Source organism: Hypomesus transpacificus, chromosome 9 (genome assembly GCF_021917145.1).
Source record: "Hypomesus transpacificus isolate Combined female chromosome 9, fHypTra1, whole genome shotgun sequence".
Classification (NCBI taxonomy): Eukaryota; Metazoa; Chordata; class Actinopteri; order Osmeriformes; family Osmeridae; genus Hypomesus; species Hypomesus transpacificus.
This window is the reverse complement of record NC_061068.1, coordinates 4,501,361-4,529,099: the sequence shown is the minus strand read 5'-3', so window position 1 is coordinate 4,529,099 and position 27,739 is coordinate 4,501,361. Positions and strand designations below refer to the sequence as shown.

General features: G+C 43.5%; 2 protein-coding genes across 2 annotated transcripts; both read left to right on the top strand.

Annotated features, from left to right (window-relative positions):
- The first annotated feature begins 1,507 nt into the window (after positions 1-1,507).
- si:ch211-236d3.4 (protein FAM107B) lies at positions 1,508-10,858 on the top strand. Its single transcript, XM_047025944.1, is given in 5 exon segments — positions 1,508-1,574; positions 6,460-6,612; positions 6,614-6,693; positions 9,912-10,071; positions 10,226-10,858. Coding segments are annotated over 5 exon segments (519 nt in total). The 5' UTR covers positions 1,508-1,565; the 3' UTR covers positions 10,343-10,858.
- Positions 10,859-17,824: 6,966 nt separating this feature from the next.
- ccdc3b (coiled-coil domain containing 3b) lies at positions 17,825-27,460 on the top strand. The gene is made up of 3 exons (XM_047025699.1): positions 17,825-18,603; positions 22,891-23,065; positions 25,924-27,460. Exons 1-3 carry the CDS (start codon positions 18,248-18,250, stop codon positions 26,209-26,211), a joined length of 819 nt encoding a protein of 272 aa, XP_046881655.1. The 5' UTR covers positions 17,825-18,247; the 3' UTR covers positions 26,212-27,460.
- The last annotated feature ends 279 nt before the right edge of the window (positions 27,461-27,739 follow it).

The window sequence follows — 27,739 nt, the reverse complement described above, 5'->3', positions numbered from 1 at the left end:
ATTTTCAATATTGCAGTATAATCTTTTCATTTCAGCATTGCCTTGAAATTGGAAACAGGCATGTTGACTAAAGGCAGGATAGTGGACCCAAATGCAGACAGGAAGTGAGGTAGTTTGCAGTAGAACAGTTTATTCAAGCAATCTCGTAGTTCAGGGTAAACAAGGGTCAGCAACAGAGTGCCAAGGCAGAGTACCAAGGCTGGTACACTGGGGTAGGCAGGCAGGCTCGTTGGTCGGTCGGAGGTCGTATCGGGCCCAATGGCAGAGGTACACTGGGTCCAGGTCCGTGGTCGGGAGACTAAACAGGCAGCGATCAAAACCGAGAAGACTAGGACGAGAAAACTGATCAGAATGCTGAAAACAACTGTGGAACACAAGACGATCTGGCAACGGACAGAACAGAGAACAGAGGTTAAATACAGACGACAATAGGGAACACCTGGTGAGGGGTGGAGACAAACCAACAGGTGAAACGGATCAGGGTGTGACACATGTATGGGGAAAAAACACAGTTTTGATCTCAACTAGACAAAGGAGATACAGTATGTGTTAAAAGCTTTATGGTCTAGTAGAATGTGTGAGATCATGTATTATTCATACATTCTGGGTCATTTACAGAACATTTTTGCTTCTGGAAGAACAGTACAGGAGGAACACCATGTCTTCACAGAGACAGAGACACATTTAACAGAAAGACATGATTCATCACAGCCCTCGGAAACCCAGCCATTCAACCCAATCACACAACCACACTCAAATACACATACTCACACACCAACAAACACAAATACAGTACACACACACACAGAGCGCCCTCCACACCCAGATGGACCTCCCCCCCAGCCTCCCCCCCCCTCTCAAGGGTTTTGAGGGGGGAGCAAGGGGGAGGGGAGGGGAGAGGAGTGCTACTCCAGACAGTGAGGGCCTTGTTACCACCCCAAGCCTGAGAGGGCCTCTCCTAGCAACAGTAGACAACCACACAATATCCATTCACCCATCGGCGCCCAAAAACCTCTTCTTTGAGTGGAGCTCAGCCCAGTGAAGACTACGGAGCTGCAAGGCTCCAGTATGGAACCCAGCCCTCTGGGGACCAACCACAGAGGACCGTGAGGGTCAGGGAGAGGAGGGGGGGGGGGGGGGGGGGAGAGAGGGGGGAGAGGGGACGGATGGGGGGACAAAGGTCTTCACGGAGGTATGTTAGCCGGAGTGAAAGGATGAGGCATAGAAGAAGAAGAAGAAGAGGAGGATGAGTGTTATCAGTCTGCTGTCACTGTGGGGCTGCAGGCCACTCATTTCCAGTTAAACCAATGAGCACGCTCAAACCTCATCACAAGCATAATGGGCAGATGTGAGATGAGGGAATGATGGCTGTCACAACTAATATATCTCTCTCTCTCCCCACCCTCTCTCTCCCCTTCTTCCATCCTCCCCCACTTTCTCCTATCTCTCTCTCTCTCTCTCCCCCCCCTTCACACCCCATCTCTCCTCCACACAGAAGGCCTACACTATTGACCAGCAGCAACAACACCAGGCGCAGCAGAGTGTGAAAAATGGAAGGCACGTGAATGGCACAGGTGGGTCTGTCACTCTCAGGTTACTGTTTCAGTGCCCAGCCAGCCCCACTGGGAAGCAGAGCCCAGCACCTCTGAAGGATAGCCTTGTGTTATCGCTTCCTCCGCGTGTACATGCAGGCGTAATGGACCTGTTCCATATCCATACATGACCCAGACTGGCAGGAGCCTCTTGTGCGTGACATTTCACTGCTGACCAGTCTGATAAACACACCAGTCTGATACCATCTATCTCGAAATGTAAACAAATGATAACCTGTACCAGGTTGGAGATAGGCAGGGACAGAGGCAGGACAGTGTGTTTACAGAAGGATACAGACTTTGAGTGGTTTACTGGTCGAGTATTATGTACATAAGCTCTGTGTGCACAGGCAGAGCCTGTGTTCAGTATAACTCAGGGAGTATGAGAACGAGCACTCGGATGGCTTCTGGTTCATATCAGTATTAGACCAGGGAGCTTAAGCCCTGTGCTAATCCCACCAGCTCGAGCCCACCGGGATCAGAGAGAGGGGAAACAGGGGGAGGGAGGGGGAGGGGGGGAGAGAGGATGAAGGTGAAGAGGGAGATGGGGGGGGGGGGGTGGCACAGAGAGAGGGGACAGAGAAAGTGTGTGTGAGCGAGGTGAAGCGTGGGAGTGCAGAACAGAGTGAGAAGGGAGAGAGAAAGAGCAGTTTGAAGGGGGAGCGAGAGCAGAAAAGAGGCAGCAACATTATCTGAGACAGGGAGGGAGGGAAGGAGGGGAGAAGAAGAGTGCGAGGCAGCCAGCCACAGAGGGAGGAGGGGCAGGGCAGGGAACTGCCCAGGGGTGGTCATGTGACTGTTCACACGGGCCAGGGCAGGGAGAGGGAGGCATGTTTAAAGGACTGCTGCTGCAGCTCTGCCTCTGACCGGCCTCTGCACAGGGACGTGTCGGCTCTCTGAGACGAGACACACGCACACCCCGGATACACACACGTGCGTGCAGTCAGATGGCACAGAGGGTCACCCAGAGCCTGTACCCGCCTGGCCACACAGGGAGGCCCAGGGACGTGATGGTCAAGTCAGGTAAGAAGAGAGGAGTCATGCAGGCTGTACTCTGACTCTACAAGACCTCCAGGGGTAGGAAAGAAGTACATTCTGCAATACTACACTTATACTGCAGGTTGTTGTCATGTGGCAGTTTGTGACATCATATTTGTGGTACTGTAGCTCCAGCGAATCTTTAGTGTTTGTGACATTGACAAAAATGGAAGGGAATATGTGTGCGCTTGAAAATATTAGGATGTCACTGTAATTCGATGTCATTTTGCAATGAGAGCCTCTGTGTTGATGTCTGTTTCATAAAAGCAAACTGACAAAATCAAAGGAACGGACAGCTGACATAACCGTCTAACCTCCTGAAACTGTAAAACAACTCTAAAAGGGGTGTCTGACAAGCTCTTGCATAATCACCTGATGTCTTTAACATAAAACATGTGTTCCACAAAGCTGAAGGAGACATTTAACAAAACGTTGTTTTCACCAATGCTATCACCACGGTGTGTTTGTTTTAAGAACCACCTCTAGTAGGATGGGATCGGGTCAAATAAACTGTGCCATGGTTCATGTTTGAACAGTTATCAGAGGGTGTGTGTATGTGGGTGTGGGTGTGTGTGTGCCTGTGGGTGGGTGTGTGTGTGTGGATGTATGTTTGAAAGCCCTAAATTTGAACAGCAGCAATTAACAACTTTACTTTAACACACACCCTGTTCTTGAACACACTCACATGCAAACCGTCTGGATATGTCTCTGAAGTTTCACTTTCATCAAAGTTTTACCTTCAAATTGTGTATCAATTCACTATACATCCAATGTACTATATATTGTTACATGTGCATGTTGTCATGCAATATTGTACTATGTTCTGTGGTTATAGTCTCCCCCTGTTCTGAGAGCTTTTGATTGGCCCTCAGTGTAAGTTCTATTCTCACAGCTTGTGTTGTGTTTGGCTGCTGATAGAGAGTTGGACCTCCTAGCCTTTTCAATGATAATGACTAGATGCAAGCTCAGTCTGAATTTCATGGCGCATCATCAATCTGCATTCACAGTGTATGTTGGGAACAGGCCTCCCCCACTCAGCCCCCTTGAGAACCTGGTCGTTTTAGGCATCCTAGGGTCTAAGCTGACGTTACCAAGGCGACAGCCAGTGTTTCGTTTGTATACAAGCTGAGACCTCTTTCACCCTGGGGTTTTTTTCACTCCCAAGATGCATAGCGTCATCAGATGAGACAGGAATGAAATCACTGGCTTTATAGGCAACTGCATCATGAGGGTAGGGATGTAGCTCAGCACAGTAGACGTATGACAAGAGTGTGACTAGACTGAGGTCACGTTAGAGGCGTTTTGCTCTTCATCTTTATATGTGTCCTCATACAGTGGTATTCAATAGTGTGTAGTGAAAAGATTGGGCAAACAGATTCGAAGAGTGACTGAGTAATGGGATTATGTTCATCCAGCTCCTACACTGAGCATAAGTGTGAATCCTTCCACCAGATATATCAGTAAATGTAGAATGTCTCATGCTGTTCCAAGGTTATAAGAAAATGCATTACAAAGCCCTGGCCAGATTCAATTCAAATTCAATGACAGCAAATCACAGAGAAATGAGTAACTTGCTATGGATTATGGACCCATTAGCTAGCTTGCTTGTTCTAGATATCAAATCAATTCAACCACAATATAGTCCCAAGACTGTCTGTGTCTGGCTGTCTGGCTATGTGACTCCGCATGTAAGCTTTGTCTTTAGAGGCTGGCCAGTTTGCTTTCATAGAGCTCAGGCAAACGTTAAATAGGAAGGATTATAGACATGATTGAAATCATAAATGATGTCACTGGCCTAAAACATTTACAGAAACTCTCTCTTGTGCCTTGATGCTCTCTTTGAGTCCTCACCTCTGTCTTTGCTGTAGACCTAGCACCTACCCTTTTTTGTGGTAGGCCTTTTCGTGCTCTTCCTATTTTTGTTCTGTGTCCACTCCTGTGTGTCCAATTGATTCTCTTTCATTCATTGGTCAGTGATCTGGTTGTTCTAATCCTCACTTTAAGGCTGGTTCTCCTGGCTTGGCTGCCTGTCGGTTTCGCTCAGGCTGAAACAGAGGCTCTTACAGGACATTCCTGGTTTTCACTAACGTGTTTTATGAGCTAGAAACGCACAACTAATTAACTAGTTACACCAACACAACATAGCATTGTATTCTGCTGTGCTCTTATTCAGAAATACATGAGGGAGCAGACTTCCTGGCTAACCTGACTACTAACCAACTAACATTTAATCATCTGGGTTTACAAGGCAAACATCAGATTTGTCCATGTAGTTGCATCATACATACTGTATAGACAGTCTACAATAATTTAGGTTTCCAGTCCCAGAGTCACTACTTTCCTTTTAAATCCATCATCAACATACTCTCAAAGCACTGATTGGGAAGTGCTGAGACAAGACAAGCAGAGCTCATTTCATTTTTCTGAAATATTAAGTAGCGGAGATGGGTCTGGTTTCACTTGAGAAAGGCGAGTCATTGTTGCATGCTGGCCTGCTTGCATATGACACCTGATCTCTCTGTCCAGAAACACTTTGACTGGGATCAGGTGCCTGATAATCTGGATCCTCTAGGAAGAGACAAACTGAAATGAAATACAGTCGAAAGAAACTACAGTCATATCTGTAGGAACGGAGACCGCCCGGAGATACAACATCTATTTTGTGTTTGAAAAACCAAACTTATTCAGTTCTGCTGGCCAATAGTTTCACATAGAACACTGAGGAGTGGTCATGCCACTGAGCCCCATTCAAGTCCTAAATGTCACTCAAGTTTAACCTTTACAGAGTAGCTAATGATTTACTTTGTTAGTCAAGATTCAATGAGCCTGGCATGCCCTATGGGTTTACATATTGTATGTTTGCTTTACATTGAAGTGGTAGGGTGTAACACAGACTGTAAGAGTAAAAGACAGAAAGAGGGAGGGGGGGAGAGAGGGAGAGAGAGAGACACACAGAGAGAGACACACAGAGAGAGAGAGAGAGAGACACAGAGAGAGAGAGACACAGAGAGAGAGAGAGAGAGAGAGAGAGAGAGAGAGAGAGAGAGAGAGAGAGAGAGAGAGAGAGACAGAGAGAGAGACAGAGAGAGAGAGAGAGAGAGAGAGAGAGAGAGAGAGAGAGAGAGAGAGAGAGAGAGAGAGAGAGAGAGAGAGAGAGAGAAATGGGACATGGAATCAGACTGTGGAATCACCTGCAGTTCCTCAGCTGGGGGCTGGTTAATGAATGTGACTGAGCAGGAATGTGTTTCTCCTCTCAAGCTGATCCAGATGTCCCCGTGGCAGGACAGAGGCTTCGGCTGCTTGATAAACTGCACCCACGTAGGCCTTTCTGAGAGGAGATCTGGTTGATCGACATTCACACAGTCTTCTTCTGATACGGATCATGTGAATCGTCTCTGAGACAAAAATTCATAAAAATTGAATGCCGCCCTCTCTTTCCTTTGAAAACTCCTCCCATCTTTGCTTAGTTTGTTGCTCTCTCTATTCGATGTATGTGTAACATCTCTCTCCCCCCTCTTCCCCTTCTCTCCCCCCCTCTCTCCCCCTCTCCACCCCCTCTCTCCCCTTTCTCTCTCCGACTCTCCCCCTCTCCCCCTCTCTCCACTCCCCTCTCTCCCCCTCTCCCCCTTCTCTCCCCTTCTCTCCCCCCCTCTCCCCCCCCCCTCTCCCCCCTCCCCCTCTCCCCCCTCTCCCCTCTCCCCCTCTCCCCTCATCCCTCTCTCCCTCTCTCCCCTCTCCCCCCTCTCCCCCCCCTCTCCCCCCTCTCCCCCTCTCCTCTCCCCCTCTCCCCCCCTCTCTCTCCCCCCTCTCCCCTGCATGTGTGCTCCAGCGTCGGCCCTATGCAGACCTGCAGTGGGAGCAGACGCCTGCTCACGATAGCAGCCAGACGCATCGTCAGGCCCATCCCCAGGGAGAGCCGGCCCATGCCTCCAGCTACGTGCCCCAGCCAGATTACACGGAGGCTGAGGATGATCTCATCAACACCCAAAAAGCTCGTTAATCCAGTGAAATCCTCCAAAAGCCACCAGGACCTCCATCGAGAACTACTCCTGAGTCACAAACGGTACAAACATTCCCCCACATCATCTAATTATGGGTCTTTGTTTACAAACAAGCAAATAGCTTTTCAAAGAGTTATGATAACGTTTGTGGGTGTGTATGCATGTGTGTGCGTGCCTGTGTATGTACAAGGTTGTGTGTGTGTATATATATATATATATGTGTAAGCAGGAGAAAGGACTAATCTGAGCAATCTGTTATGTTTAATTCTTTTTCAGTTGTCAGTTGTTTTTTGTAACAGCAGTTTTTTTTATTGCAGTGACAACGTCAAGATTATTGTAATATTTGTGAATACACTACAGTCAGGAATTTGTATAAATGTAATGCATAATAACAAATAAAGTATAAAATACTTAAACTTATGTTAATCATAAACAATATCAGGCCATAATAGACCATAATACAACACAGTCTAATATTACTTTTACCCTTCCAGAAAATGACACAAAATATCTACACAAAGTATACACAAAATTAACAACAGTCTCTACCTATTAACGGTATTTTAAGGTCTGAGTACAAAGCAGCCTTCCATGTGTTGATGAGTGAACACTGTGTTGATGAAGCAAAGGTCTCAAATGAAAACGCAGGAAACAGGATGTTTGACCAATGCCAGATATGGAAATGAGAGATAGTTGTAGAAAGCCCATAGGGATTTGGAAATGGTTGCAAAACAGTTTAAGCAACATCATTTAGCAAGTTCAAACACAAGACAGTACCATAGCAGAACATTACCATTTTGCTAGACAGCTTTAACCTTGCAATGGTTGGTACAGACTAATGGTTGGTACAGATTAATATTTTTTAAAGACCCCATAACCATAGTCCCCATAATTCATATCAAGGTTACAGTGTAAAGTCAGGATAAAGAGAAGCCCAAATACTAAAGATCTGTTAGCTCTCTTTGACAGTTTGTTCTCCCAGTTTTTAAAACACCAACAACTAGTAAACGAACTTGGGGTTGACAAGCCCCAGTTGTTGCAAGGTATCATCCCAGCACAGTACCAGCCTGTATCACTGTGTGTTGGAAACTGGTCAAATCCCCAAACAGGAGCTCTCAAGCTCACCATGATGGGAGAGTGGGGGCTCCATCCTTTCAGAGTGGGCAACAGAGACCCTTTTATCCCCCTGTAGTCCTGCTGACTCACTGCCAAGGAATGGTAGGACTCCAGGAAAACAGCCTGTGAACAACTAAAAAGCTTTTAAATCAGAACAATGGAAAAGATGATTTGATTAGGTGAACAGGTAGATGGATGCCGATTTAGCAGGGCCAGACCAATTGGTCTGGGTTCATAACTCTTGTACTGTATCACTGTGATGAAGACCTGTCCGAAATATGAACTCGCGCATTCTGCAGCCTCTCTCCTGTAATCGGAGACTTATTGAATATGTCCACATCCCACATTCTGAAGTAGAATGAGGGAGGAGAAGTCCAGCGACTTGCTACACTGTAGAGTGTGAAGGCTTAGATCATGGATAACTTCTTTCATCCACATCACAACTATCCCCCTGGGCTTCCCCTTGGTGCACTTACATGCACCACCGTTCATCATAAATATCAAACCCACTTAATCCATGGCATGTTTGCCCATGATCTGATTTTATTGTCTCTTGGATGTGTGTACCGACACACACACACACACACACACAAACGTTAGCCATCCATTAGGCAGATAATCAGAGGTAAACTGGCCGGGTTCCATGCCTGCAATTAAGCATCTATCTGCAGGGTTGGCAGTGGCACCGGAACAGAGAGGGACATGGCTGTAAGAGTCAATGCCCAGAGGAGGCAAGCTGTGCTGGAGAGAGAGGAGGAGGAGGAGGAGGGGGGGGGGGGGGGGGGTAACAGTGCTAAGGAGATAAGCCACAACACAGTGATGGGAGTGCAAGAATTAGGTCATCAACAACTGAACACAATCTCCTAGATAGAGTAGTCTGTTGCTCTCTTTCTCTCTGCCGCTCTCTGTCTCTCTCTGTCCATCTCTCTTGTTCTTTCTCTCATTCTCTCTCCCTCTGTGTCTTCCACTGTGTCTTCTCTCCTTTCAAAATGCTGTTCCTCTCTCTTTCTCTGCCTCTTTCCTGATAAGGCTTCTTGAGCCATTGAGTGGCACTGATGCCTGAAAGCTGAGGTGAAGATAGAAAGGAAATCTAGTAAGAAAAAAAAGAAAGAGAAGAAGAAAGAAAGAAAGAGGAAAAACACAAAACAACATCTCGGGAGAAAAAACCAAGATGGGGTTCAGATGTCCTCCCAGCTAACAATGCTCTGTGGCAACAGAAGAAACACGAGTCTTTCTATGGATTTCTTTAAGTGAGGAGTCAGTGGTCCCAGGGTCTCTCATTGACATAAGTAGGTTCAGATATCACCTCCTCTCACAATGCTATTCTTGTTCTCAGCCACGGGTAGCAAGACAACCTCTATGGATTACTTTTGCATTCACTTCTGTAGCACTAGATTTGATATTCTGTATTGGTACTGTTTTCCCACATACTACATAAGGACAAAACTGTGTGGTGTGTGTGTTTGTGTTTGTGTGTGTGTGTGTGTGTGTGTTAGGATGCTGAAGGAGGCAGAATCCTAATTGACTCTGTTTGTTTGTCATGTTCTTTCCTCTCTATGGAGTTGTGTCATGGACATGGACTAAATTAAACCAAACATTAATTACACCTCCCCCAGTGTACCAACAAAATTCACCTCACAAAATACTGTGACTGCACTTATTTTCAGAAGGAGTCATTGAATTAACAGTCACACGTAGGTGAAAGTAGTTTGAGAAAGAAAGAATGAGATAAAATTATACGGAATAAATAGTTCTGGATTTGTTTTGAGGTGCCATAGGCACAACACAAAGAAGTACACCTTTCAAACTATTTTCACCACACTTACTGACATGCAAGCGAAGGACAGAATGGGCCTGGAGATCCAAGCCAGTCGATAAACGTAAATCGTCATTGGGATAAGTCATGCTAATATATTTTAGTGTGTCTGACTAGTACATGTGTCATACTGTTCATTGATTTCTATCCTTGTTGTTTGTCACCTGTACAAAACACTGCTGAATAAAGCAAGATTGCCCCCTGCTGGAGAGTCAGCAATAGTGACAGAAACGCTAAATGCTTTTCTGAAATATTCTGTGCTTTTTTTCTCTCTTTCTTTCTCACGTTTAACTAAATGTTCTCTCTTCCATGCTGTCCTGAATGTGGGGCTGCTTCTTCTGCCACCAGAGGTGGGGTGAGTGTGGAAGCCAAGCCTGAGCTGCAGCGCGTGCTGGAGGCCAGGAAGAGGGAGCAGATGATCAAACAGAGAAAAGTGGAGGATGAGGCCCGGAAGAAGGTCTCTCCTCTGGAACAGGAGCTCCAAAAGAGGCACAAAAAGCTGGAAGAGGTATGAGATATCAGTACATCTCGGCGCCAGGCAGTCAACGGCTGTTGATACATTGTTTAAATATGTATTTTTTAGCCAGAGTATATCTGTTTTAACAAGAAGGCTTGTCTTGTCTCAAGGCAAAAGACTGAATCGTGTTCTGTTTCATGTTCAGCTGGATAAGGAGCAGGAGAAGCTTGAGGAAGAGACGGGGAGAGCGCCAGAATTTGTCAAGGTCAAAGAGAACTTGAGACGCACGTCATTCCACAGTAAAGGAGAGAAAGAAGTGTAGAGACCAAACTGACATGCTGGAGACTGCTGGAGGTCATGCACATGCAGTGTGAGGACATTCAGGACTGCTCAAAGACTGGGCACTGGGCTGCAGTGAGACAACCGCCGGGCACTCTTCTTCCTGCTGTAAGGACTACCTGACAGTCCGCATATGACTTCACTATCACACTGAAAGACTGTATACAGGACTGATGCTTAGCAGTGGTCAGGCCGTATGAGGTTGTGACAGGATAGAGAATGTGAGGAAGTGGGGAGCTCGCCATACAGTAAAATATACACACAGAAAGGGTTTGGTAAATGTCCAATTTCAATACCCAAATGATCTCTGCATGTCAGACAGTGTGCCTGTAAACTGTTAAGCATTATAACCAGATTCAGTGTGTAAGCTAATGTGAGCGGATCATTATTTTGGGGCATTTTGTGGTGAGATGTCATCATTGGTCTAAGAGCGGTGCGGCTGAAAGAGCAGGAAAGAGAGAGAGAGAGAGAGAGAGAGAGAGAGAGAGAGAGAGAGAGAGAGAGAGAGAGAGAGAGAGAGAGTGAGAGAGAGAGAGAGAGAGAGAGAGAGAGAGAGAGAGAGAGAGAGAGAGAGAGAGAGAGAGGAGAGAGAGAGAGAGAGAGAGAGAGAGAGAGAGAGAGAGAGAGAGAGAGAGAGAGAGACTGCTAATGAACTGTGACAGGAACACCCAAGTGTAAATGGTTTTTATCTTAGTTAGAGATCAAGTTCTTGGACTAATCCTTAATCATCCTCCCTGCGCTGGTTATTTCACAAGTTCACATTCCCTGAGTGACATTGACAAACCACATTTGTCCTTCAGGAGCTAATGTTAGATTGAGCGTATTTATGTGTGTAAAAGAAGTCAGTATTATATACATGTTTGTATCTATTGCTTAACAGTTAGGTCTAGAGCTCAGGGCTGCAATGACTGTGTTCGATGGGACCAAACTAAAGCTGGTGTTCAGAGCCAGTAGATCACAATTCAGTTAATCATTTGACGATACTTTCCAATTGAAACTGTTGTCAAGAATCATGTTCTCATAAACAGACTACTGAAGTACACATAAATGTTGTAACCTAATGTGAACATTCTTTTCACACTTCTACAAGGGTAATGGTTGTCTTATACTAATCTACTTTACAAAATGATACATCTGGTATATGACTCTGATCTGTCGTTTAAAGATGTGTTGTCCCTGTAAGTGCCTTCCTATTACAAGCCATCAGGATGAATTGTTACAAACCAAGGACAACAAAATCCCACTATTGTAAATAAAATCTTCAGAAAGTTTGACTGCATCTCTAGCACAATATAAGACATGTTGCTGTGGCTGTGTGTATCTCTCAGACACATTAATCCCAAGACTGTGTCTCCAGTTACCTATATCTATTGTTATACACACTAATGCAATGAGCTGAAATGTTTTTTTTTATTTCATTTCAGAATGATTGAATGGCACTTTAGAAATTATTATGAAGTGATTTCATAACAAAATATAAGAAAATCCTGACACAAACTTGTTTTGGGGATTAGATGTTGTCAATATTTGCCTTTAATGAGTCCAAAAGCCACTTAAGATTGTTTATACTGATTTAAAACATTAGACATTGAGACTTTCAGCTCCTCTTTGGGCTCATTTGGTGGTGTTGGATCACAAACACAAAAACGAAAATAATATTAAGTGATTTGGGTTATCTAAATGGCTTTTACAATGACACAATGATTGTTTTGATTAACATAGGTTTATATGTATGTTTGTATGTATAGAAGTTGTATATCTAATTTCAATTAAAACAAAAGTGAATACAGAACTGAAGTTGTGTTGTGTCTTCCCAAGAAATTAAATAAATACCTAACACTAACTACCTAACTTCATTTGACTGCTATGTGCTTTCATTTGGTCTGGTAACATCTTCCTTTTCAATTAATAAATGATGTTCATGAGATTGATGAGGTGCTTGTTCCCGGGTCTCCTTTAAGCACAGTGGCTAAAGGTTCTAGAAACACCGTTCCATCCATCAGCATGCACCAGTGAGTTTGCCACGGCATATCAAGTTAAGGCCTCTCTATTGGATCCATTTAGGCAGAGCCAGGAAGGAATCTCCAGTGCCAAACAACCACAAAGAACATAGGGGACTCAATGTGCTACTTCCAATGGAATGTTACAAACCAGAGAGAGTAACACTCAGAAACAGGTAGCCGGCTGGAGATGTGGTCAGTTGACACCAGGGCAGGTAAACACACACTGAAGCTTGGAGGACAGAGATTTGGAGCTAATCTCATAACCTCTTCATGACCTCTGACAAAAACCCTCCGGCAAGTTTAATGGTATACGGTCTATTATTCAACGGTATTCAACTATGTGTTCTGCTTTTGAAAATGTTCCAAAGCATACAGTCTCTAGGGGGTGGCTGTGGGCCATTTAACAGAGAGCTAATGACATGATGACTGTGGAATATAGAGATAAGTATTGGCATGTTCCAAATTCAGACAGAGGACCAAAGTAGAGGTAAGTGCCAAGTGTGGCAGGGCGGTGGTAGACACATTGCTCAGTGCCCTCACTAACTTCTTTGGCCCCTTAATTATGGGAAACACTACACCCTGCATCACAGGCACTTCATCCTCAAATCACTGGATCACTTCACACTGCATCACAGGCACTTTATCCTCAAATTACTGGATAACTTCTCTGTTGGCCTCCTCTCCAAAAATCTTCAGGATCCAATTTGTTGTGCTCCGGTAAACAGGAACCAAATAGTTAGTGTAGCCTTTAGTCAGCCTGATGTGAATAGTTGGCAAACTGAATGTCAACATGCAGTAAATCTTCATAAAACATCCATATGGTGTGTGAAAGCTGTCATCAACTCTTCACCATCCTGCAGCTGTGGCTCCGGATGTGTGCCCCTCTAACAGTATCGGATATACTTTATCTATGATCCAAGCATCCTATAGTATCTACATCTGACTTGACGATAATGGCCTCGTTTAACTAACTATTTACTTGGTTTATCTTTGTGTCTCCTGTGTGTTAAACTGTTTGCATGACTGAGAGGGACATCTGCTTGTCGGTTTGTCTGGTGGCAGCATAATTCAGATTTCATCTTCGTCTTGTCCTATACTTACAGTTTATTTGACATGAATACTAAGCTGTTCATGCCTCATCTACCAGGGGAATGGAGGACACAGCTAGGTAATTAGAGCCCCGTCCTTGGCCAAATTCCATCTGTAAAGAGTAGATTGCACACATACTCACCCACACACACACACATACACACACACACACACTCGCTGCATTGACAATGCTAGAGATGGCAAGAGGGGCGTGGTGTTTTTCTAAGGTAGCATACAAAGTGCTAGGGCTTTTAGGGGCACAACACTGGTGTGCATGAGAAGGGATGGGACTGCGTGTCGACATGACTGTGACACTGCTGGCTGCGCTGTTCATGATGACCTACATCTGTGAGGCAGGTAAGTCATTCCTGTTGACCCTGCACCTCTCACCCTCCAGGCAGGAGGCCACAGGAGCGACCGGGGAGCTATCAGCTGTCCCTTATCAGTTATTCGCATTTCAAGCTCACGTCACGCTACAGTGCTTCCATGTTTCGCAGCCCTGCTGAGGAAATCGACAGCGGTCGCCTTCCTCCGACCACCCAGAGAGAAGAGGTCTGCAGAGTGCTTCCACGCAGGCTGCAGCATGGAGGACAGTGAGGTGGAGGAGCTGCTGGAGGCCAATTCTGACTACGTAAGTTCCCCCTGACACACACAGCGCTGTGGAGCCACGTCTGAGGGATGCAGCCAGGATCTGACTCAGCCAGGATCCAGCCGCAGCTGGAACCTCATCCTTCTGGAGAGATACTTTCATTCGAATCTTGATGGATGTCAATCTGGAAAAAAACATATATTGTGATATCTGAGCATAAGCAATTTTCCTGTAAAAGAATGAATAGAACACCAACGCGTCAGCCTGTTTCCATAAGCAGTTTGTGTGAATTTTGCATGCAACCAACAACTAAACTAAATGTTTTTACTTTGATTTGTTAGTCATAGTTGAGAAACTATAACAAGTAAAGGCAAAGACAGGACTACTGTGTCATCCTGCTATTCTGTGCTATGAACAAAAGTATGTAATGTAATCTGCCTAAGCTATAGGGTTAGGGTAACCTTAACCCCATGGGGCACCAGAGTCCTGACATATGAGTATAAGGCCCTCAGACAACGCCAGGTCAGGACATTAACATGGACTTTGTTACTTTGTGCATCTGCTCAAAAGATCTAATTACTGACCTTAGAATGCGTCTGGCTGGTCAAAGGGTCACGATTACACTGTACCATTGGGATACGGAGTATTATCACTCCACTTATGAAACTCTTTGTAATGTTTTGACTTTTGTGGACTTTTTTTTGTCATCCACAGGAGGACAGTTCCCAGGTGCAGCTAAATGGAGTTGCGGAGGTAGGAGGAAATGTGTTTTCCAGGCAGTAATACCAGGCAATCCTAGTCCATATGGCATGCTGAAATGTATTGTTTTCTGTGTGTCGCCACCAGAGCCCTGGTGGTGAAACTGTGCTGGAGGAAGGTTCAGGGATGTAGCCTTGGGGACATGGCATTATCATGACACATCAAGTCTTCGGTTCTGAAGAAGCCAGATGTGTGGGAAAAGGATGGGTCATGTAAAATACAGATATTAAGACTCAAGACAAAATAATTAACTTTGATCTTCATCTCATGTGTCACTGAGACAAACTTTTTAATGGGTTTTCTGAGAATGGAAGGTATTTTGAAATGGTATTCTATTTGTTTCTCTACTCTGTCAAAAAACTTACATTTATTAAATTGTTTGTGTTTACTTCCTTCGCTAACCTAAAGGTCCATGCGTCACTGGTTTTAGATTAAAGTTTACGTCTGCTTACATGCATACATGCATGCATACACTTTGGTGCTTTGAAAGAATGGTGCTAAACACCTTTTACATCCATTGTTAAATGTATCACTTCACAACCAGTAAATGTGATCACATAGGTACATTACTTCATGAGCCATGCTATTGCAAAAAAAACGTTTAATATTTTATAACATTTTGCAATGCATCTAACAAAACATTAACAGTGATGCTAAATCTAATATATGTTCTAATCATGAATTATAGCAAGGTAACCCTTTTGTAAAAGTTAAAAAAAAAAAATATATTAAAATAATCTGTGACTTCTGTGACTTTTTTCTTTACTTGGCTGCCCCCTCATGGTGTTATTTTACACATTAGAACATCAAGACTTCTTAGATTCATGCGTTCAAAAATAGTCTTAGTTTGGGATGAAACATAGACGCAACTGCCAGGGCCGGCCCAAGCCTTTATGGGGCCTTAAGCAAAATTGATTTGGGGGCCCCTCGGCGTCGCTTATCGTTGCCGATTAAAAACATATATATTATAACAATATACATATATTTACATAATACATTAAACTGTAATTTAATTTGCTCTTGGGAGACCTCTGGTAGCCACAGGGGCCCTAAGTAGCCGCATAGTTCGCTTATGCCTTGGGCCGGCCCTGGCAACTGCAGTCAACTGTATCCCATTATAGTATGTATTGCATGAAAAGTTCTCATAATTTGTTTGTTTAAATAATGCATTAGGCTAAATGCGTATTCTAGTGGTAAGACTTTTTTCTTTTTTTATCGCTGTGCAATGTTCAAACTGTAGGAGGTATGGGAGCTTGTCAGCTATACCGTGGGAGAGGCAAAGCTCTAGTAATCGGGGAGATGGAAGAAATCCAGGACTGGGACACAAGGCGCTGGGAGAGAGAGGGGAGCGGGAGCGAGACAGCAGTCTGGAGAATGAAAAGCACACAATGTCAACAGTAAAGAAACCGCTGTGATGTCGGATGAAATCTTTCCCACAATTCATATCTGCATGAGTCAGTCCAGTGGTTCTGATGGGAGAATGCGGGACGGCATGCCATATAGTTGTTAGTGTTGTGGTGCAGCACGTAGACCGCTGCTGTTTCCGAAATAATAGGTATGGCCAGCGGTAAAGAGAGGCTGCAGAGTAGTCCTTTAATCACCACGCTATCCACTAGAGGGCGTTAAAGGTCTACCAATCCTACTGAAGCAATAATCCATTTTCATTTGAACCGTCCATTCCCCACCTCCTCCACACCCATGTAGACCTACTTCTGTGTTCATAGACTTGGCTTTTGAATGGGTATTAGAAGTAGCTCGGAATCCCGGGCCCCGCGAAAAAATACATGTCCAGGCCCACCCCCCCCCCCCCCCCTCCACCCGCCCCTCCACTCGCCCCTCCACCCGCCCCTCAACCCCCTATGATCAGTGTGCTGATTTTCATGCTGTGCATGTTTCATAGCGATACCTATGTCAGACCCCATACTTCTTTACTTTAACTTGACTGAAAATTGTAGAAAAGTGTAGTCAGTAGCCTACTTTGTCTTTTGCCAGAGTGTTTTTAAACATGAGTATCTGTACTTCTACTTGAGTGAAGGATGTGTGTACTTTTGACATCTCTGCACCGTTGTTGTACTGTCATTACTGTTATTATGTTGGTATCACACTGTGATTACACAGTTGTTATAGTGTTATTATGCTGTTATTACACTATCATTACACAGTGACTGCACTGTAATTACACTGTTGTTACGCTGTTGTTACACTGTTGTTACACTGTTGTTACACTGTTGTTACATGGTTGTCACACCGTTATTATGTTGTTATTACACTGTTGTTGTTTACTGGTATCAGTACTTCATTGTTTATTTTTCTAAAAACCTTTTACTTTCACAAATATCTGTACTTTCTATTTTCATTTTCATTCATTTTTCATCCATATTTGGTGGCATGAGCTATATTATTATTGTCATTGCACTCCTTTTTTAATTTCCTGGCTATCACGCAACCATCACGCACAACCAGAGATGACAAAAGTACACAAATCCTTCACACAAATAGAAGTACCAATACTCATGTTTAAAAAGACAGGTCAAAGTTGAAGTACTTTTCACGCAAGTTAAAGTAATGGTTAAGTACCGATACCAGAATCTACTCTCTTTGCCCAACAGTGTAACCATTGTGTAATCACAGTGTAATGATAGTATAATACGTTTAACAAAATTGTAATAACAACCTAATAAATGTGTAACAACAGTGTAACAACAGTTTAATAACAACATTAAAACTGTGTGACAACAGTATAACAACAGTGTAAATAACAACAAAACAGTGTAACAACCTTGTAATCAACGTGTGACAACACAATAACAGTGCAATGCGTTTGTTTTTCTTTTTTATATAATCATTACAAATATAATCATTACAGGTAGATTGATTTTCTCCCAAAATATTTGTATTTGGAGGCGCCATGGAGGGTGGGCGACCGCCTAGGTTGCCAATGCTTAGAAACACTCCTGGATGTAGCCTAATACATGTAGCTGAGATCTTAGGCTGAATAGAACATTTATAAATATACGCAAAAGAAGTTGCAGTTAAGCTTAAAATAATCATATTTCTAATAGTCGGCTATGTGTCACACGTGAACAGCCTAGGGGTTCATTGTGTCTGCCCACTGTGACTGAGGGATCCGGGAGAGCGCGTAATATTAGAGCACAGTGTTAGAGCTCAGAGGTAGAGGCTGCGAAACACAGCTGAACACATTTGTTCTAACTTAATGAACCCCTGTACTGGTTTAGTTTTCGGTATTTGTCAGTCACATCCACGCAGTTGTATTCCCTAAGGACTCTAATTGTGCTTACTGTCCACATTTTGGTGACGCGCATTTGCGCACAAGCCTATGGAATAGAGTTCGATCACAGATAGATGAGAATATATTTATCGTGGTCAGCTTTGACTTGATTTAATTGCGTTTTATAGTGGCTACGTTTGGTAAACACAATCGCTTGCCATGGAATTATTTCGGGCATTATTTCTGGCGACTTGGATAAGCGGAGTGTGGGGATGCCAGTTGCCCCACGATTGGAGACCGCAGACTGAGGCTTGCCGCGCAGAGCTCGCGGAGATAATAGTTTTCGCTAAGGTGCTCGCGCTGCATAAGGACTCGTACAGTGTATATAACTATCTACCATGGCAGTACGATACGGACCTCTTCTTTTCAGCGGAAATAGAGCTGCAGTGCGACCAGGCGTGGGGAAGCATGCTGGAGGTTCCCGCTGGTTCCAGGTTCAATGTGACCGGATTGGGATACTTCCCCTGCTACTCGTACAGCGTAACAGAGAACAACTCCTACTACTTTTTCCTTAGGTGAGAAACCGGGACATTCGGGGTTTATTCTTCAGAAATCAAAATAGCAATGAATAGCCTATATGATGAAAACGACAGTATTTGAACACTAATGGTCTGTTCATAAAAAGCCAAGGGTCACATTGATTGTTGGTCAAAAGAGTGGTCAAAGAAGTATTTTAAGTTTAAGTAATGTGTGTGTGTACGTGTATGCGAGCGTGTGTGTGTGTGTGTGTGGGGCGGGGGGGGGTACAATCGCGTACAGCCATCTGTCTATCTTTACAGTACATATTTCTCGACCCCTACAACCACTGACTAACAAAGGCAGAGCTGAATATATGCAACTCACCCCTTGCCTCCTCAGACACCTGTCTCCCATCTCAGAGGGCTCAGAGGAGTGAGAGGAACAGCCACTGACTGGAGCAAGTGGATTAGGGTCCTGTGATATTGGATAACTGCAACAAGACCCACCCTGCATAGATTCCTAGATACACTGCATTGATTACCACCCAACACCTGTCACAGGCTTAGTATGCATAGCATACCAGATGGAGAGAAAGACAAGCTCCTGAAATGCTTTATTTGATTCCACATCAAGGCCGTATCTGATACCCAACACATCTGTGCTTCTCACTGATGTAATGCCTTAATCTTCCAACTATCATCAACACCGAATGGTTCCATTCACTATTACTCATAATGTGTGGGACTCCTACCTAAGAGAGGCTATAGGACGAGAAAAGAACACATTCCCTCTCATTTTAATAGCTGAGTGTTCCCAAGCAGCTCAAGGCTAGATTTCAGACCATCAGAGCTGTGAGTTTACACTCAGTGTGTTATCACCGCTCCAACAGTGGGACAGACTGTTTTCCCAACATAGAGACACCCTAACTGAGTTACAGAAAATATATGAGACTTGTGCCAACAGGTTTAGCTGCAGCTGGCACAATCCTCATGTTTTCAGCACCTATCATGGGTAAGCGTGCAGCCAATCAAAGTGGGTGTCTTTCCAAGGCAGTCCACCTTAAAGTGAAATGGTAAGCGACACCCCATGGAGATCCTATTCCAATAACAATCATTCTTATCAATGTGTTTATAAAGACACGCACAATTGTATTGATCTGATGACTGTGCTTGCGTGATGAGTTATTCTGCACACAAGCAGTTTGGGAAGAATCGGTTCTCCACAGTTAGATGTAACCGGATGATGTAACCGGTGTCTACTGTAGAACAGCCTGAGGCAGGGGCCCATTCCTGATCCTCCATCATCATCATCCGTCTACAAACATGCCAACATTAACCCCAGCTACGGATCTATCATTATAAACAACCTGCCACAGGCCAAGAACAGCCCAATTTAGCTGCTTACAAAGATTAAGCTGGTAATTAAGACTCAAATGAAACAGACCGAAACAGTTAAATGTAATGTGATGTTGTTTACGTTCACTCAAGTGAAAGAAGAAAGTTGGTAAACCATTGCCTGGCACTGATGCATGTCATGGCAATTTCCTCTGAGAAGGCAGAGACTGAGAGTGGCTAGATGTTGTCTGGGTGGAAATCATTGTCTTAAGCCTTTTAGACCAAGAGATGTAAAGTTCAACTCTACTCGAATCTTCGAACAGAGAACAGTCTCCCGTTCAAGCATGTATTGTTCTTAGAGTTCTGCAACACTGAAGGCTCTTAAGCGCTGAATCAGCAACCAAGTGCTGAAAAGTTTTCATCAGGGTCTCAAGTGGGCTCCCATTTCCTGTAATAGTCCCCCTTAACAACATTGTCTGAAACAGAAACAGCCTCTCCCAATCAATCACAAAACTGGTGCCCAGGACAGGACGAAGGGAGGTTTAACGTAGGGGAAAATGCAATGAGGGATCTCCCACAGGACCCCGAATATAGTGTGCTTCAGAGGTCCGCCTGTCTGTGCCACATGCTAGCTAGCACAAAACTCACGACCAGAACGGCAGACTGCCAAGCAAAGTGATGGAAAGGATTATTATTTTGGGTGATTGTATGTGTGTGTGAAGCAGATTGAACCACGGTTCTAGCTGTGCTGTTTTACGGTTCATGCATTGGTGAAGACTTCAGAGTTTATCTTTTTGCTTTCGTCTTGGCAGATGTAGTTAAGGGGTCATGGCAGCCATTTGTTTCTCTCAAGGGTGTCTCCAAAAGTTCAGTTCATAAATCACCGTGCAGTGGAGCTGGACGGGAGCTTTGCAAGCAACAAGACTGTTTGCCGTCTCTGTTAAAGACGGTTTGGTTTGGAGCTGTTCATTCTGACAGTTACAGTAACATATGAGATTTCTTGGTACAAGGAATTGAAATGTCTATGATGACCTTTTTCGTCTCACGGCCTCGTTCAGCATTTGGGAATGTGTAGATTTGGGTATCACTCAGCAGGCTTTTTTAAACAATTTTTATGCCCAGTGTTTGGCTCAGGTATGTTGCATATCCCAGCGGTTCTCTCCAGTTTACCTCCTTCAATGATTGTTTGGTATGTGGCTGAACCATGAACCAACCAGCCAGCTGGTTCCATTTTGGCAGGGGCAAATTTCACCAGTCAAACCATCACGAAAAATCCAACAAAATAGAAGAAAGGCTGCATGGAAACATGAATTAAAGCAACATGCTCTTGACCAAACAAGGTTACAACTGGAGACAACCAAAGGGGTTTTCTAGAGCAGGGGTGAGAGAGTTTGGAGAATTTGACTTGAGACATGGAAAGGAGTCTGAGAGTGTGGTGTAATCTCTCTAGAGGCCATTACATTTGACAAACACCGAATAATCCCTGACTACAATCTTACAGATAGTAGGCGAGTTTGTGTAAACCATAGTACACAGCTGCATTTAAGAGCCAAGTTTAGTGACTTCATGGTCGAACTGGTACAGAGACAACATACAGACTTTGGGCTAGGCAGGACAGCACAGAGGCAAAAGATTCTGAGAGTGTGCACTTCAAGTGGTTCAGACACAATTATGTGTCTGCTAAGTGAAATGGAATTTGTGGGAGCTGGGAAAGAATTAAAACCAGTGGAAACATGCAATTTAGCCATGGTTACTAGCACATGTTGATGTTATTATGTCATCTGGAAGTATTTGATTGGTTTATATGTTGGGCTTTAGTGCAGCAGGGACTAATTGTCTGGTGCTTTGGCCATATATCCATCAGGTTGCTTTGGAAGACACATATATAGCACAGCTTCTAGTATGCAGCACAATAAAATGGCAGAAACAATGGAAATGAATGATCCATATTAATACACTTAGCACACCAACCATACAAACATGCATTGTACACACAATACACTCACACAGGATTCTTTGTGGGTTTGTGTGAGCGTGTTATGGTCTGCGAGTTAGATGCATGTGAAGCCATTTGGCTCCAATTAGGCACAGTTAAACATGAGAGGGTATTCATTCTTTGAATCCTCTGTCTCTGTCCCCAGCATTGACCCCCTTGTGTCTCTGCTTACACAAGAGCTGCTGTAGTCCATCAACAGTATCCTTGAACCTCTGCTGTTTGGGGTCAGACATAACATGTCAACATATGCACAAACACACACACCAGATAGATGCTGACACAGTCTAACAAGCAAACTTCTCACCCTAATGTGTAAACATATAGCCTACATGTGCACTGTGTTGCCATCATCAGTTTTGATGGCCGTTGAAATAATAATCAAGCTTTTGATATCTCTGAAGGGAGACACAATGGAGACCAGATGCACATACTGTTGGATTGTGAATAACAGCACAGACTAAAAAAACACAAAATCTATTTGTATGTCAGATAAACACAGTTTCTTCTAGTTTTCTCAAGTTCTTTCCTTTACAAGTATGTCACTCAAGTTAATAATGGGTCTGGTTCCCATTCTCATGTTTTAGGAAACAATCAATGGAACAATTTTTGTTTTCCTTCCTTAAATCACTTTCATTGGGTCTGATGATTGACTTTAAAGTTGTAAGTCCATATTCGCTGCTATTTAGCAAGACAAACATGAATGTGAGTAAAAAGTGTAATTTTCCTCAAGCAGGCTTTGGAGGCTAGCCAAAAATAACATTGTAGAAATTGGGGATGTTTTTCAGAAGTTTTAGAAAGTGTGTTGTTTTCTCCTCTTCTTGCCCCAGTTTAAAGGCAGGAGATGTAGGAATATCATGTGCCTGAGGACAGATACGGTCCTGTAATAATAATGTGTGAATATCCACTTCTCTCTGTTTCTCTATCTAATTCTCACTTTCTCTAGTATGCTTTTTTCTTTTTTCAAATGTCAGTAACTGCCATCTCCTTTAATACCCTATTCTTTTCTCCTCCAGGATGGATGAGAACTACAGCATCATCCCTCATGGCGTGAACTTCCAGGACCCAATCTTTCCTGACACTCCGGAGAACAACCGCATGTTCGCCAGCCTCTTTCAGTTCTCCAACTGCACGTCTGGCACCCAAGTCCACACATACACTCCAGAGTGGGAAGCTCAGGAAGACAGCCGGGTGAGCCCTCAGAACCATCGCAAGTCAATCCCTCTTGAGAAAGACAACACGGTGCAGAGAACAGAAGGGGAAGCAACTGTTATAGGATGTTTATAGGAAGTTGTATACTGTACAACTAAAGGAGAAGCTTGTAGTGTTTACGTTTTAAGACAATATCTAAAAGTAGTTCAAGTGGTTTGGATCAAATACACATGGGAGAAGCTTGTAGAGTTTAAGTTTTAAGACAATATCTAAAAGTAGTTCAAGTGGTTTGGATTAAATACACATGGGTGATTCCAAATATTTACCAAAAACAATTATATTTCTTCGCCTATTGAAAACAAAATCTTCCCCACTGTGCATTTCTTCTTAACCGCAACAAAGTTTACATGTGAGTCTCTGTGTCAGTGTGCGCTAGTGGTGTTGTCTCAAAGTTCTCCCCAGTCCCTTTATACAAGAAACACATTTTCCATTGCCATGTTTCTGTGCTATTTCATAGAACTGGTGAATTGCTTCGGTGTTCTCTGTTTTCAATCATGTGCTGACGACACAAAAAAGCTGTCTCTCGGTCTAATTGAAGGAAAAAGAACAAGTTTATGTTTCAAGGTCTAATGACCAGCTCCAAACTCAGATCTGTAATCAAGACGTAAAGCCAAGTCAATGAAGTCATTTCTTTGCTATGATTATACTCCTATTAAGTAATAACAGCAAACAATGATTGGGCCCACTGGCTGGACATGGCACAAAGCAGCCATGTGCTGTCATCATGCACACAGACCAGAATAACTGAAGAGTGACAGACTTTAGTCTTGACATGTGAAACACATGAAATTATTCCTCGCGTACCCTACAAATGACTGCAGTTGGTTTGCTTGGTTAATGCAGAGTTCCTCTAATGCCCAGAAGGATTCAGTCAACTGAGACACCCATCTGTTTCCTCTCAAGAAGTTTCAATGCATCCTTCTTCTCATTTGGGAAAATGTCACCCCGAGGCTGGGAATCATAGCTTCGTCAAATTGCCATGTTACGTCACTGTTAATCTGGAGCTGGGACTATGCAGGAATTACAAGGGGCATGCTTTAATAGTTGTGTCTGCCGCCATGTTGCCTTGGCATTACTGGCATTATAGTTTTATAATTATTTGGTCATTTTTCAAATGTGATTCTCTATCGCTTTCTGTATTGCTGGGACATTCCATCACAGATAGTTATAGGAGGTGTATACTGCATCTGCAGGTAGCGAGTCCGATCTATCTCAAGATTCAGACATTTTCAAGGGTAGTTAACCAGGTATGTGTCCACAATGGTGTTTGTTGTGCAGAGCCATGAAATCCACCAAAACAATGTCAGTCAGATAAAGGGTTAGACTAAGCTTCAACTGAGAGTAGCTTTGGTCTATGTGAAATACATACCCTGTCAAAACACAGGTTCATTTGAACTCAGTCTCGGCTTAGGTTTCTTGGAATTCACTGTCTAGCATTACCTTCCTGACCTCTGCAGTCTTTGTAGCACAACTCAGTCCCGTCGGTTGACAGACTGATGTGCTAACCAACGATGGCATACAGCACTTGCAGTGGCCAGCACATTTGCCACTTTTCCTTAGTACAGTACACACAGTGCTACAGTACATACGGTAGTGCTATCCCATTACAGTGGATTTACTTGACTGCTTATTAACCGTCCTTGTGGAAGTATTAGGATCTGGGGGCAAACCCCATGCTTTAGGAGAGATATAGGTTCAGTCTCATCTGTTGTCAATTTAGAATGGAGTTCTCCTTCTCATGACTTCTAAAGCCTTTTGTTACTGTGTATCACAGTATCCTGTGTTATGGCTGTTCATGCAGTAAGGACTTGCTTTAACTCATGCAATTGTTTTAGTGCTGCAAGTTGGTTTGGAAAGCTACACTGGCCACAGAGTTACCTGACACCTACTTTGCTTCAGCTCTTAGATCAGGTCTAGGTACAGGCTGCTGTCTAGAAAGTGTTTATCAGCTACTTAATTTTTCCATGTCCTTAGTTTCCTCCTTTGGGAGAAAAACAATTTTATCAGAAGTTTCTTTCTAAATTAATGTTGTTTTCCCCTCTTCGCTTTTTCTTTATTCCTCAGACCACAGGCAAGCTTGCCACTAGAGAAAAAAAATAATCTATCCACTTGCGGCTTGCTCAGTCTTAAGCATTGGAATATAGTGAGAGACATATGAGACATACTTCAGCATTGCTGGTCTGGCCATGGAACACCACATTCCAGAAGCCATTAGACCAAGCTTTTGGACGTGTGATTCCATGGAATGAAAACTCCTGTAGGATATGTTCTTAATTCTGTAAAATGTCTTTAGATATGTATAAGTCAGTCTGCCAGAATGGTTTCACGCCAAAGAAAAGTAGTCGTTTCTGGTAGATTTTTTGTTAACCTTACAGTGCTGTGATTACCCATTCAATGGACACTTCTGTGCAGTCTGCTGTACTTTCTTATTAAGATACAATATTATGGAGGTAGTTATGTTTTCTTTGGCACCCCAAAGATTTACATTTATATTTAGCAGACGCTCTTATCCAGAGCGACTTACAGTAAGTACAGGGACATTCACCCCGAGGCAAGTAGGGTGAAGTGCCTTGCCCAAGGACACAACGTCATTTTCCACGGCCGGGAATCGATCTGGCAACCTTCAGATTACTAGTCCGATTCCCTAACCGCTTAGCCATCGGACTCCCTTTGATAGACTGACTCCCATCAGATTTGATAGATAATCAAAATAAAAAATAATTATAGCAAATTCTTGACTAATGGAATGTATCAAAATGTTGAAATGAAATTTCCCACTTAAAAATGATCTCACTTCCTGTGAATTCACTTACTACTTCCTGTCTTCTCCCTTCCAGCTGCTGTGTTCGACTGTGCAGAAGGCCTTGTTTGAGGAGGAAGAGCGAGTGAAAACTCTGTCCCAAAAGGTGCGTTTCCTGGAGAAGGCCAACAACCACCTGCGGGACAAGGTGAAGAACATGAAGCGTCTGCTACGCCTGGCCAAACGTGAGACCAAAGACCAGGAGACCCTCAGCCTCAAGAAGCTCCACGACCCCCAGCCTCCACAGCCACACCCTCACCAGGACACCACCCAGGACCAGAAGAGACCCACCCTCAAAAAGACCCTGACCAAAAAGTTAAAGTGATTTAAAATGACTTCCTTACACACCACTTCAAACACACTTCAAACACAAACATGTTTTGTGAGATGACTGTCAGAGGGAAACACTTGTAAGTGATGGTTGTCGTTGTTTTACTGTCAGAAGTGCAAGAATGTGATTAAGGTGATTTTCACATATTTCAGTGTCAGAATCCTACACATAAACCTTTTGCATTACATAAGAAATGTTTGGTATTGTGAATTGTGCATTGATTGTCATTTTGTCCTGACCTTACTCTCTCATCATTTATCCTATCATAATTAACCAGTAATGTGGCAGATAAGCATAAACATCCCAGACGTAATGTTCCATTCTGTCTCTACCACAGAAAGAGACGCACGATCATGCCATGAAAATGTTGGTTTGGATCAAATCTTATTTCCAACCACAAATTCAGACAGCCTTCATGCCACATTCTAACACACCAATCACAAAAAATGCTTCCTTTGGATTATGGCAAATACTTTCAATCCATCATTTCATGCTCTTCACATAAACTAAAACTTCCACTGCCATGTCAAACTACCCCATTTTATTTCCTACCCGCTCTACTTTCTCTGTCCTCCTACACCACTCTTTTCCTCTCACACAACACTTGTAGGAGATCTTAGCCATCGACAATCTCAACGAGGTAATGTGTTGAGGTTAGCCAACGGGCCATTCTCTCACCCTGTAATTTAAACAGACCTCTCAATCACAAAACAAGCAGGAGCAAAACACTTTTCCATTCTGCTGGCAGGGGTTTCCCAGCTAACGTTTGAGGCCAGTCTTACAGTAAACCAGGCGAAATGCTGCCATGATGCAACATGTTGTTGGGTATCAGAGGGAAAGCCAAGGCAGGAATAAGCTCTGATGCCCTCACGGCAGTGCTGTCGGTGCCAGGCCAGGGGCCTCTCACCACACTGCCAGTGTGACCATCACTCTGATTGCATGGATTACCTTATTTACTAAAAAATACACATTTGTTTTTCATATTCCAGTATTTTACACAAGTGGTTTTTATTAAGTTTTACCGAGTGCAGATTGTGTTTTTATTTGAAACAGGGTGCTGAGCACTCAGTATGTACAGCCACAACCCAATGAGGCGTGAGGTGGTGCCCCTAGAGTCCCTAGTTTCCTTCTAGAGTTGTATTTGGCTTATATGTTTATTATGTTGTCTTTAAAAAAACAAATGTCTGGTTTATTTAATCAAGCATATTCACATATGATTAATAATGAAAAATAAACTCATTTTTACTAAGTTGTTTGTTTTGTATTTGACATTAAAAAGAAAAGAAAATTGCATGATATTAAATGGCATTGTTCAGAAAACATATTTATTCATGTCACATTAAGGTCACAAGATCAATTATCCTCTCCACATGTATTCAATTTAGAGAATCTGCACACTTGCGTATTTGTCCAACTTTGGACAAGAAAAAATACTTTATTGTTTTAAAGTATGGGAACTATGATTCCTCATTGGGTGAGCCCAACAATATCTGCTCTCTTACACTGAAGTATGAAACAACAC

What these genes read in the sequence shown, in the direction of transcription:
- ccdc3b (XM_047025699.1), top strand. Translation starts at nt 18,248, where the DNA reads ATGGAATTATTTCGGGCATTATTTCTGGCGACTTGGATAAGCGGAGTG. An exon ending in TCCTACTACTTTTTCCTTAG is followed by an intron (nt 18,604 to 22,890) that starts GTGAGAAACCGG and finishes TTTCTCCTCCAG; the next exon opens with GATGGATGAGAACTACAGCA. An exon ending in AAGCTCAGGAAGACAGCCGG is followed by an intron (nt 23,066 to 25,923) that starts GTGAGCCCTCAG and finishes TCTCCCTTCCAG; the next exon opens with CTGCTGTGTTCGACTGTGCA.